General features: G+C 39.6%; 2 protein-coding genes across 9 annotated transcripts in view; one reads left to right on the top strand and one right to left on the bottom strand.

The window, feature by feature from the left end:
• ARHGAP6 (Rho GTPase activating protein 6) overlaps positions 1-13060 on the bottom strand; it is a 483165-nt gene that overhangs the window by 5289 nt on the left and 464816 nt on the right. For all 3 annotated transcript variants that reach the window (XM_084789389.1, XM_084789390.1, XM_084789391.1), the window contains exon 10: positions 10422-10519. In XM_084789389.1, coding sequence (XP_084645515.1) covers positions 10422-10519 — 98 coding nt within the window. The remainder of the gene's footprint in view (positions 1-10421; positions 10520-13060) is intronic.
• The window catches only part of HCCS (holocytochrome c synthase), a 68476-nt gene that overhangs the window by 31275 nt on the left and 24141 nt on the right, over positions 1-13060 (top strand). Inside the window, exons 9-11 of one of the 6 annotated variants that reach the window (XR_014780629.1) lie at positions 3305-3464; positions 4433-4589; positions 8731-9428. The exons of 1 other annotated variant lie outside the window; for it this stretch is intronic. Coding sequence is in view for 2 of the 5 variants with exons in the window: in XM_084789393.1 (XP_084645519.1) it covers positions 8731-8779 (49 nt within the window). In the remaining 3 variants the exon portion in view is untranslated. Of the gene's footprint in view, positions 1-3304; positions 3465-4432; positions 8399-8730; positions 9429-13060 lie in introns of those variants that run through there. 4 more of the 6 variants (XR_014780628.1, XR_014780630.1, XM_084789393.1 and 1 more) reach the window with 4 other exon arrangements.

Raw genomic sequence — 13060 nt, 5'->3', positions numbered from 1 at the left:
ATCCCTGTCTCGGAAAAAAAAAAAGAGTTAAAGTCTAGGGTTCACTATTAAGCAAGGAAAAAAAAAGAGCTTTCTCTCTCTCTGTCTCTGTCTCTCTCTCTCTCCCTCCCTCCAGTCAGTCTCTTGAATTAAAGATAATCCAGACTCACAGTTCATTGTGGCTTTAGGGAAATTTTTTCTTTTCCCTCAGCATACTTAGCATACAGATTTATTCAGCACAGGAGCTGTGATGAAGACATTGGTGCTACTGGTAGAAATTTGTGTATGTATGAAAAGGTGGCTGAAAAGTAAAATTACTGTCATTAAGAACACAGAGGATGATTTTGCTAGTGCAATCTATAGCATTATCTCACATTCTGTTAGCATCTGCACATATGAGTTGTCATAGCAACAGGAATAACACTGAAAAATGTAAATGGAACAGGAAAATGAGAATACCAAGAATGTAGGGACTGGGCAAAGTCTTACCTGGAACCATCTTTATTGTCTACCTTCCTCAAAACAGTGGCCCTGACATCTTAAAGGGAAATGATCAAAGGATGATTAATGTTTCACAATGTGCTTCTGTCCCCCCACCCCCCATTCCCACCCTAATTGTTTCTCTTTACTGGGTCTTTGAGTTCTGTTTGTTGCAGTTTTCAAAACAAATCCTTTGTGGTCTGAGAGAAGGTAAACACACAGAGCAATCCTCTCCTAGCCAAATAGTTTTTGGCATGCAAAATGAAGGAAGTGGATTCACAGGGGCCCTAGCTTTATCTCAGGTTTCCAGCAAGGGTTAGTACCCAAGGGAAAAACATCCTGGCATTTGTGATATGCCATGCCTGTCACTGAGGCAGCCTGAACTCTGGCACTTTTGCTAAGGACATTTCCTACCCACAAAGAATAAAAACGACCTTTGCTTGCCTCCTTTTTGAACTGGTATCACACAATCTTATGGGCAGGAGCCAAAAGACAGTCATGAGGATGATTTTCCAGACTTGTAGGCCGCCAATGAATTTTAAGGAAAATAAAAATAAAATAAATCAAGAGTAACCTAACAGATTCTGCTGGAAAAGGGAGAGGAAACTAACCACTATATCTAACTAAAGGGAAAAAACTCTCCTTAATTCTAGGTAGGGGAACACAAATCCATACAAGTTGGGAAGTTGCCTGTTATCATGGGATGCGGCTCTTGGGAAAGGTTTATTATGAACACGACAAGAAGTAACTGTTAAACTAATACAGAGTTCAGTTCAAAAGCAAAAGGGCCAAGATCATTGGGCTGGCTTTATTAGTTTCCCTGCTTAGGTGACATTTTCTTTTCAGTCATTAATGCAAATGTCTTTGCTCTATTCAGTAAAAATAAGTTATGGTTGTATATCTAATGTTGCGAATCCATAGCCTTTTTTTTTAATGGGCTATTTTCAGGATAGTCCAAATCATTGCTAAATTCATGAGCTATCTGAAACAATGTGTAATTTTGATTTTTCCTCTTCTTATTGAGGGGGATGGTTGCAGGTGGTCACATGTTAGTTCATACACACCATGATAATTTTGGCTTATGTCTTGCACATTTCTTGTTACTGAAAGTAGAGAAGACAAACATGCAGGGGAGTGTTCTAAATGTACATTCAGCCAGGAGTTATGAGCAAAATGAGAGTCCTCAGGGAAGAAATTTCTCTCAAGTCTTCATACTGGTAGCATTTGACGTTTCTTTGGAAGGACTGGGTTTTTATTTTTAACCTGTCTTACTGTGAGCTATTTAATAAATAACACATTTCTGTATGCTATGATAGCTAAAAGGCTCAAGGGACCTAGAGCCCTATATGAGTTGTTGCATGTATGCTTAAAGGGTGTCTGAGTATTTTGCAACACAAACAAACTCAACTCATCACTCTTCCCATTGTTTTCCTTCTTTCCAGCTCTCCAATTACTTCCTATCTATAACATTGTTTCACTACACATACTTTTTCACAACACTGGCGATGGGGTTGACATACAGGGGGGAGGTATACTTACATTAGTTTTTGGGAAAATGCAGACTGGGCAATATCATGTTTAATGGTTTGGTGAAAAGAAAACAACAAAGGCAATCAGAAATGACTGAAACATTAACTCCTTTTGCTGTACTGGTGTTTCCTCCATTTTCATTGCTCTCATTGGATCTGGCCAGATCAAGAGGAGAGAGGGGCTTTGTCCCTTTCCCTTTCCTTCAAATTGACTTTGCAAAAGTTCACTTAGGAGCTGTGAAATGAGGACATAGTCTCTCTTACAGTGCTGCATCTCTACCATTTGCAAATATGCATTTGCAAGCTCCACTCTCGACTTTGAGCTGCTGAATCAATCATGAAACCCACTGTAAACTAAGCACATGGGACACCATGCTAAACAACATGAAAAATTTCAAGATGGCAGCAGCAAACAGGAGCTCCTACTGTGTGCCAAGTTGTTGCACAGGAAGCCACCTTTGCTTATTGAAATGGAAGTTTTGAGGGAGGGCCAGCAGATTATGTTTATAGAAGATTTGGATACATGAAGGTGTTGAAGAGTCAATAACCAAATCTTTCTTCCCATCTCAATGCATTCATGTGACAGTGGGCTAAAGATCTGCTAAGAGCCAAGAGACTACCAATGAGGGATCAAGTTATAGTGTTGGCTCATCTAGAAATGAATATGTGGCCCTGACATTGGGATGGATGGGCCTCAGCTGGAGAAAGCAGGGTAGTATGCCCATCCCAGCCAACACTTGAGCCTCTTCTAGCCTTGATGTGCAGGATGTAGATAATAGAATGAAGTCTGGTTGTGGGACAATTGAAATTAGAGGAAGTGGCAGAAGACAAATCCTGGATACAGAGGTACACAAATTGTCTTACAGTAGACAGGGCTCCAGGTGGCTTATGTCATAGCTAGGGACACAGCCCGTGCCATCCAATGACAAAGGATATTTGTTCTCCCCCATTGATATATTCCAGCCATGGATATGGGTACGATATGAGTATACATGGAAAGAAGTTTGAAAAATATGGGGCATGCTGCTTTGGACTGCAATAAGAGTAACAGTTATTCAAGTTCATTATTATATGGTAGGCCTTGCACTAAGATTTTGGATGGTCTTTGCTCCTGATCTAAGACCAGAAATGACCAAGAGAAACAGGCAGTTGATAAAATACCTTTTCTATCTAGTAGTCCAGGCAGGATGGTTTGGACTCCCTGTAAAATTTATTAAGCACGTGTACTTGGCGTGGCAACTCAATAATAAAAGATTATTTTATACTTATAGTTGATGGCCATTTAAAATATTTCCTTCTTTTTTTTCTCAACATAGGTGAGGGAGGTATTGCCAAATTTGCTCATGAACTCATGTCAAAATTCCCAGATGGAGACAGACATCCTTCTCTTCAGAATCTCTGAAAAAGGAAAACAGCCTCACTGGTCTTCTCTCTGATTTGCATATAGGAGTCCCACCTTTAAGAAGACTATTCTAAGTAAGCATTAAGATCCATGCATATTTGCTTACAGAAATGGCTGCCTTTAATGACGGCAGCAGTAGTTGAAGTAGTGTCTCTAAAACATGGTGTGGCCTTTCTCTGTGTTTGGACTGTAACAGAATGTTGGCTGGATATGTTGCTAAGTGACATGGTTTTGAGTCCAAATATGTCTAGCTCCTTCACTTTTCATCTGTGTATCAAGGTTAGGGGGATTGAGGAGTTGGGCTGTCACACAACATGGGGTTTGTCTCGAAGCAGGAAGGGTAACTTGTTAGATTCTTGAACCCCAGAACCATCCCCAGCATGCATGGCCAGTCCTAGCTAACCAAACATGAGATGGGCATGGAGAGTGAATCAACATTCTCACCCTTAGCTGGTCTGTCCAGGTCAGGGTGTAAACACGCTGGCAGGGTACTGTGAGCAAGCCTGCACTGCAGCCGGAAATACAGAACTGGTTCTGTGGATAAATGAAGAACTCCAGTTCAACTCTCAGTGTGGCTGGCTCAGCCCGCTGCTGAGCTATCTAGCTGAGAACCACACAGATTTCAAATGTGGCTTGTCTTCATCCTTGTTTCAATCACTCAATTGATAAACTTCAGTTTGCTGGAATGCAAAGCTTGTAGTTGTCTCAGGCACTATTAATTGCACCAGGAAGTAATCTGTTGTCATAGCAGCCCTGGAACTATGGAGATTTCCACATAAATCATGCACGGGGCTGCAAAGCCCCATTGTAGACTCCTTCTCTTAGGTAGGAGACTCCTGAGGGTTAAAACACATCTCTGAAAAAGTGCTGATGCGAATCTCACCTCTGCTCCAGATGGTGAAGCCAGTATCGGATGATGCATACTAAGGCATTTGGGGATACCTCGCTCTTCATTTCTAGTCCTTATTAATTTCTTCTGCATGGCTTTATAGCACATTAGTGACAGGTGAAGGTACAATAATGCTGTCTATATTCCTTTTAGTAATAGAATACCCGACAAGGCATCTTGGAATAAAGTGTAAAAAGTAAAGACACTGGAATGCTGGTAGGATGGGATAAAGTCTCCCTCAATCCCAGATTGCCTTACCTAGGAGACATCTATGTTTTCAAATCCTCCATTGTGGAATTCCACATTGCACGTAAGTTTCTCCTAAACCTCTTTCTGAAAAGTATGTAGGGAAAGGGGCCTAATGCTTCATAATTTCCAGTCATTAGAATCCTTTGCTGTTATATCATAGGTAAAGTCAGACTTCAGAATATTCTGATTCAGCAAAGCATACCAAGAAGAAGGCAGAAATTACAACCTATTATATAACAGTCCACAGAGTGGGAAAAGACACCTTCAGTTGTGAACGTTGATAGATTACAATGAGTGATCACCATGGTATTACTTTGATAAGCTGAACAAAATACCATGAAACTACAAGAAAACCTATAACCCTTTTATAGTGCAGAAAGTCGATTTATGATAGGGTAGGCTCCTATATATAAAGAACAAAGATCTTATAGTTCCTAACTATTGTCTTTTAGAAACAATAGAGGTCTTCATCCATGGTGTTGATGCACTGGTCACTGGTCTTTCTATCTTTCTTTTTTTTTTTTCTTCATTTCAATAACAACTCACTGAAAGCCACTTATAAAATTAATCACATGGAAATATAAAGATAAATACATATGGATTTGGTTTATTTGTGTCTACTTTCTCCCAAAATACAGTTCAATTTGGCTTACTTTGATCTTGCTTCTGCATGTGGGTAGGAATGAATGTTCTGTCTAATTCGGTTGAATTGCTATTATATTTCTGGGGCAAATATGAGGATTGGTAGAAAACAAGGAACAAATTCTTTGCTGGGTTTTTGTTTGTTTATTGTTTGAGACAAAGTCTCTTGCCATCTTTGGTGGCCTCAAACGTAGTATGTAAGCAGGGCTGGCCTCAAAGCTCCTGCTCTTCTTGCTCCCATCTCCAAGGTACTGAGATTACATGTCTGGCTCCTTAGGTTTTCTGATGACCACATTTGAAAGTTATAAGAGCTATTATTAAAATTAGTTTCCACAGCATAGATAACCCTAAGATCCACTGAGCTCTCTCTCCTGAGCTGTAGATGTGCGGACCCTGTTCACTCTGCTTTATGCTCAGTTCTACCAAGCATTCCTTGTGCAGGGTTCCAAGGACCTGAAGCACCTCAGTGAAAAACAAGCTGTGCACCCAGAAACAATTTTATGTAACATTCATTTCTCTCTTTAGGACACTAAAAAAAAAATTACTAAAAGAATGTAAAAATAGGTATATTGGAACATTCAACACTGAATTAAGTTCAGATGCATTGTTTATACTAAACAATGCTATCATTATCTAATCTCAGGTTAGTTTAACTAAAAATCATTTCAAATTGTCACTTGGTCAACAGAAACTGTCACACTTCATCATTGTCTCAGGTGAAAAGAAACAAAGACAGGGGAAGTTGTGAAAACACGATTGGTGGGGTTGCCTCTGTTTAGGACAGGCCCACACATTTTCCCATCAGTATGGCCTCTGGGGGGCTAGGTATGGTATTGGTATTTAGAAAATGTTTCTCTTTTTGTTTCTTATTGCCTGGAGAGTGGAAATCAATTTTGATTTTCTAAAACATTATATTACAATATAGTGTTCATGACTGAGTTCTTATTGTCTTAAATTCTGTGTGTAGATGGGGTCTCCTTTGCCTCATCCTAGTCCTGACCCTTCTATAACACCTGTGTTTTGCTTTAGTGGTCCTCATTCAACCTCCATTGTGCTCTTAGATTAATATTTCATCCTCCTCCCCTATATTGGTAGTCTGTTTTAGGGACTTCTGAGACCCTAAAAAGAGCACATGAGTCTCAAAAGGACACCAGACAAGCTGTTAAATAGTGGTAAGCCTGGCAGCTTTGGTACTAAAAATCTCTTCTAAGCCCCCTTTGGCATTCCACTTGGGTTGAAGCTAAACAGTGAAGTGGATGAGCACATGAAAAGATAATAAATTCTCTTTGCATGCACCCGATTGGGATGCTGCACACAAGCGGGAAAAATCCAAATATGACAAAACACACCAAGTTCCCAAATATCACGAAATACTTGCTCTTTTAAAACATAAATAACAGTACATATTTTATCATTCTATGCTTATACTCTTTTTAAAATTTATTTCATTTTTTCCCTCTGACTTAAATCTTGTGATGGTTCCACTTCAGGAGTCTAAAGTTATTATGTATGTGAACTGGGGGGTGGAGGCTTCAGGGGAAAGAAAATCAAACTCTCCAGTGAATAGGGAGCTATGTTTTTAGACTTGATGCCATCTCTTTCTCAGGGACCATATTTTGTAGTCATCTGCTGTCTTATAGATGTCAAAGGACACAGTCACAATGTCTCCTACACAAGTGTATGAGAAGGAGTTGAAAATGAACCTTATGGTGAAGTTGAGAGTAACCCAATAATAACTGTTTAATCTCCAGTTAACAGATGAGAAAACTGAGTTAGAGAGTCATCAATGAACATACCCAATAGCACAAAACTAATAGCAACAGGGTTGAATTTAGATATAAGGAGGTCTCATTCACAACTTGATGCTTGCAAGCAGTGTCATAAATTACACAGACATAGCTGGTTGGTGGTTAAATGGCATGAGTACCACCGTAGCCAGCACCACCTGTCAGGTGTACTGTAATGTATAATCACTATAACTCTATAATTACAGGGACATTTTGTCACTGTATTCCTTTATCATTACTTTTTGATGTAAAATATGGCCCCACCTCACCACAGCCTGCTTTTTAAGGACATATCTGCCTAACTTCATTATTGTGTCCCCCAGACAGACAGGACTTTTGCTGTTTTGACCAAGTCCAGGACTAGCTATCTGAACACCCAGATCCAGTTACATCTTCACTAATTTTCCAAGTACACTGCTCTCTTCCTTTCCTCAGAGGCCATTATGAGACTGAAAATCACATCTCTCTCTTCTATAAATTCCAAGTAGATTTAAAAGCCAGAACATTTGTCCTTTATCAACACAAGGACACATGTTGAAGGTCAAAACTCACCCCACCCATGTCCCCATGGGATTTTAAATATAGAAACTCCAAGTGGTGGATCTGAGTCAGATCGTTGGAGTTTGGGCCACTTATTAGAATCATGTGCAGAGCTCTGAAAACCCCAATCCCTGGACTGCGACCCAGAATAGTTTAACAAGCACCATGGTGATGGGGAGATTTACGACTGCGCTTTACCCTCTCTAGGTGTTTGGAATAAGCAGGTGAGTCTGAGACCATGTCTAGTATCAGTCATCTTGCATTCTGTTACATACTGAATAATATACCTCTCCCAGGAGGTCTAAATGCACATAAAGTCAAGAAAATGCCCTGGCATTTTAAGCTTTCTCTACTCCAAATGTGGATCATGGACCAGTAGCAACCATACCACAGGGAGCTTGTTGGAAATACAGAATCTCAGACCCCTCTCTCCAATCCAACTGACTCAGAAGGACCCTCCCAAGATTTAAAATGCTCCATATACACAAGGGGTTTGGGAAACATATGTTTGTGGCCCAATGTAACCACCTGCAGCTCAAGCCTCAGAAGGCCACTAAAATAAAACTTCTTCCCACAAACACCTGTAGTTTACTTCATGGCATTAGTACCAGACTTTTGGACTTTGTCGTTTTTGCCTGTACGTAGAGGAAAACAAAAAGAAAAACAAAAATAATCTTTCCTCTCTCTTCCCTAAGGAGTCACTCATACAAAGATAGGGAACAAAAGATGCCCGAACAATTGCACAGCTCAGCTTGGGCTTAATATGCGCACTTCGTCCTTCCTAAGAGCAAAGAAAGGTTCTGTTCTTACCTTGGCATTTATATACCAAAAGTGTGCTTGGTAACATTGCATTCCTGCTAATGACCCTTTCAAGAATAAAATGTACGTATCTAAATAACACCTCACAAAAGAAGAAATTTGGACAGCCAAAAGTCCATGTTTTTTTTTCAGGTGTATGTTTTCTACATTTATTACCATATAGTAAGAAAATGTTATAAATGAAGGTTCATAAAGGATTTACAAACAGAAACATGACTGTGTTTGTTTTCTTGCCCACAGGATAGAAACAAGTGATATTATTAAAATTCTAGTAGTATATGATTTTTTTTTTGGCAAGGAGAAATAAGAATTTATATGCAGTTCCAATTCCCTAATATAAAAACAAGACCTTGAAATGCAGGTTCATTTGTTTTTGCTTTTGTTGTTTAGATTTATGTTTACTTGTTCTTCTAGGAACTTGAATCCAACCAGACCATCTTTCTTGGACCAGAAATTGCCGTGATATTGTTTGGCACAGACACTGGTTTTTCTTACAGTGCATTTGAAAGGGTGATCTGATTCCAAGCTCTTCCCTGTACTGCTGGAACGGGAGGGAAGCCGAATTTAGTGGGGCTGTTAATGTACTGCCTGAGAAGAAGGAGATTAAACAATGGAGAATTTAATGAAAATGAATTCTCCATTGTTTAATTTTCATTAAATTCGCCTAAATAGTGTAATTTTATTATCACCTGAAATAATTTGAAATGAAAATTAATCAAATTTGACAGTCTATGAAATTACTGAACATGTCTCATTTCTAAGTCATGTCCAAATAAACCCAATCTTTTAAAAAAAATATCTATGGCTGAAAAAGAAAAAAGTGATATAAATTATGCTAAGGTATGTCATTGGTTCTAGGATTAATCCCACTTTTGAAGTTAATAGGACATGGACAAATGTGTCCTATGTTTATGGATTAAAAGCATAGCACAATGATACTCTCAAGAGAGAACAGAATTAACAATTCCTGCCCTCAATTTAAAGTTGAGTGTCTATCTGGTGATAGTGCTCCTGGTTAACGTACTGGTACCTGGCTTTTCCAAATGTTTAGCATCTCCATACATTCTATCTCTAGGAGCTGCTGGAATTAAACATAAAATCTGAACAATCAACCAGTTCTGTGCTCCTTTCAAAGCAAAATGGTGGCAATCTAGAACTTAAAGCATGCCTTGCATTTTCCTCATTGCAAGCTAGGATAGTGTGCATTTTCTTCAAGACAATACAAGCTGTACGTAATGACAGAGCTAGAAAAGTACACACTTCTCATTGCAGATGGGCACTTTGAGGTCTCAGCAAAGGTTGCTCTTGTGGTTTGGAAATGGACTGCTTCTCTGTAATGTTGCACAAGGAAAACCCCTCCCCCCAATGTAGCCTACAGGACATTAAGCATTTATCAAGCCTTTTAACAGGGATGCACGGATTTTGGACATTGTCACACAACATTGTCACTGGCAAGGTAGATAATCAAGATCAACTTTGAAATACAAAGACAAAATTTTATAATGTTTTCATAAGTTTGTGATTTTGAGTTGGACTGATTTCTTAGCTATTCTCAGGCACATGTGGCCTTAGGACACAAGTTGGACATGCCTGCTAGCATGATTTATGCACATTATATTCCTTTCAGCTTCTTGCTAGAGGCTTAGGTTTTTTGTTTTTGTTTTTTCCCCCTGTGTACATAGTCAGAAGTTTCCGAAGGTGCTAGAAAAAAGTGAAAACAAACAAGAAATGTCTAGGAAAATAGCTTGGAATTTGGTAAGTTGATAAGAGTAAAATGATTTCTGCTGTAGGTGGGTTGATCAAAATTGCAAAAAAATAAAAATGTTGTCAAAATCCTGTGAGCCAGACATGGTGGCACACACCTGTAATACCAGATCTTGGGGCAGGCAGATCTCTGTGAGTTTGAGGCCAGCCTGGTCTACAAAGTGAGTGAAACCCTGCCTTGAAAAACCAAAAAAGAAGAAAAAAAAAGAAGAAAGAAATGAAAAAAATCCCAATTGTGTCAGTGTGCATGCAAATATGGCTACTATTAAATTCTTTAGAAATGGAATGAAAAGAAAAAAATCACAATGTGGCTCTAGAAGCTTGAAAAAGAGCATACTCACGAGGATTGGGAAGCCTTTCTTCTGAGCAAGTAGTCCACAACATCCGGATCTGTCTCCAGAAGGCTGATCAGCACTTCATTCTGGAGATCCGGGGGAACCTGGAAGAGCCAAATGTTGAGGCATAAGCAAAACCTCTGCAGAAAATGCAAAGCATGACACAGCAACCTTATGTCAACATACACCAAGGCTTCGAATCCTTAAGAAAGCAAACTGACATACTATCTCAAACCAAGCCTATACCAACCCACACAGTATGCTTAAGTTTTAGGACAAACTAGAAGATCATCTGGTAATCACACTCCTTCCAAAATGTCATAAGCCTGGAAATCCTTTCTAGTCATTTGGATGCCTCTATTGCATAGACTAGAGGTTCCTGGCTTTGAGTAAGCAAACCGTCATGGGTAAAAGGAGTGGCGTTCATAATTTATATGTAAGTGAGGATACTTTATACAGCTAGTACATTGAATTATGCTGAGAGAATGAGCATGAATTATAATTGTCTTGAGATATTCTAGAACATACAGTCAGCTGATTAAGTGCTCATGTCATTGAGCCATAGTCCTTAAATTCTAGGTCCATCATTTTAGTTGTAGGACTTATAACATGGTACATTAAGAAGGACCTCTTAGTCTCAGTTTCCCCATCTGTAAAGTGAGAAAAACAATAATATCAGAAAGAGTTGCTAATGTGAATAAATGACTCATTTTGTGTTAAGAATTTGCAACAGTACCCAATCAATAACAAACAAAATCCAAAATCCAAAACCAATGATGGCATCATCTCTGCATAGACTGTGATGATTCAATGTCTTCCCTTCCTCATTTCTTGCCTCCAACACCTTCTACGTAGTTTTCATTTCATAATTTGATGAACAGCAACAGGAACATTATACACAAGTACCACACTTCTACCAGCCTAATCCACAATGCATTCAAAGACAGTCTTAAGTCAGGCATGCAGAAATGTTCTATGGGACAAGAGTGAACCCAGCTCTGATGGACAGTTTTCTACTCCATCGACCCTGCTAGTTCAAGCAGAAGCAGCTCAGACTACTGGGAGAAAATAAGTTTTCTCACACATAAGCTCTGAGAGAAGAGTTTTCAAAACCACAGGGACAAGTCTTCTGAGAAGAAGTGGTTGGTGGAAGAATTTGCCTTCTGTCTCTTGCAGTACTCAATTGTTCTTGAATTTGGAGAAGCTGGAAACAATCTTATTAACAAAAACAGGGACGAGAAAGGAAAAGAATGCCTTCCTTCTCTCATAAATCTGTTCCTCCTACTTCATTCTGAATCTTCATGCACGAAATTGCCAAATTCTAGCCACATAGTTCAAAATCCAAGGTGAATCCAAGCCCATGTCTTCTTGTCCACTCCCAGTCCTAGCCAGGAGGTCAGCCTGACTTCCTCTGTTTGTTACTGCTTCCCTCCCCTTCCATTCCAAGTGCAGTGTCTGAAGTTCAAGCCTTCATTACTCCTTTGGAGTGTTCATTTGTTAACCATTAGCACCCTCCATTCCCCTCTTCTTAGAAAAGTTATATCCTATGTCCTCTCTGGAGAACCAGTTACTCTCCAAAATTTGACTCAAGGGTGAAGTGTGCCTTAGTTTAAGTTCACCAGCCATTCTACCACCACAGCAATATATCTGCCTGGGAAATAGGCACGTAGCTCTGCCAGAGGCAACACAAAACCATGATACTGTCTGCAAGGCTTCTGAGAGAGACAAGAGGCAGAGCCTACAGTCACATATAACCTGAGTATTGTGCTGACATTTCAACAAATAAGGGCGGGGTCAGTAGTAGTGAGTTCTGGGTCAAGCTATACTCAAAGCCACATTCAGCTTTCAACTAGCCAGCCATCTCAACCCTCAAATTCCTTAAACTAGTTTGCATTTGTAGAGGAAAGGAAATATATACACTTGATGGGCCTTTTATGTGGTAGCTTGTTAATTTGAACCCTATTTCGTAAACATATGCATCAATGTTTCCACATGGTCGGAAGGTATTCACTCAAAACTTTTTATCCCCACAGCTGAAGCTACATCTTGCTTGCTCTCTCTCCTAGGTATATAGCTCCTATCTTCTCCAGCAGTGGTTGGGATAGCCTCTAGTTCAGCACCACTGGTTCTCTCCCTGGCATTCTCGTGTGTCCATTCTTTTCATTCACTGCATTGATATTTGGTCAACGCTTACAGAATACCAACCAGGAAAGGGATCTAAGGATTCAGCTACAAACCAAATGCACAAGAATCCTTGTCTTTGTGGATCTGGCAACACACATAGGGAAATGGGCATTAAACAAATACACAAGGAAAGCAGAACTTGAGTCCCATAGACAAGAGCAAACAAGAGTGACAAGAAATGCTGAAAGAGGCCAATATTAAATGGAATGATCATGTCATGGGAAAGTGGGATTTTAGGGGGAAGAAAGCAAAGTTGGAGAATATTAGCCTAAGCAGAAGGAAGAAATTAATGTTAAAAAGTCTTGAGTCTGGAACAGTGACCATCTAGAAAGACTGTAAGAGAGTGAGGAAGAAGTGGGTGGTGAGGGGAAGCAGGTAGCTAGGGCCAGATGTTGTGGAGTCCTTTTGATCATGAATCAGACATCTGCTTTTGTTCAGAGTGAGTAGGGAGCTACTAGAGA

The sequence above is a fragment of the Acomys minous genome, assembly GCF_964271855.1.
Source record: "Acomys minous genome assembly, chromosome: 7".
NCBI lineage: Eukaryota > Metazoa > Chordata > Mammalia > Rodentia > Muridae > Acomys > Acomys minous.
This window is presented reverse-complemented; position numbering and strand designations above follow the sequence as displayed.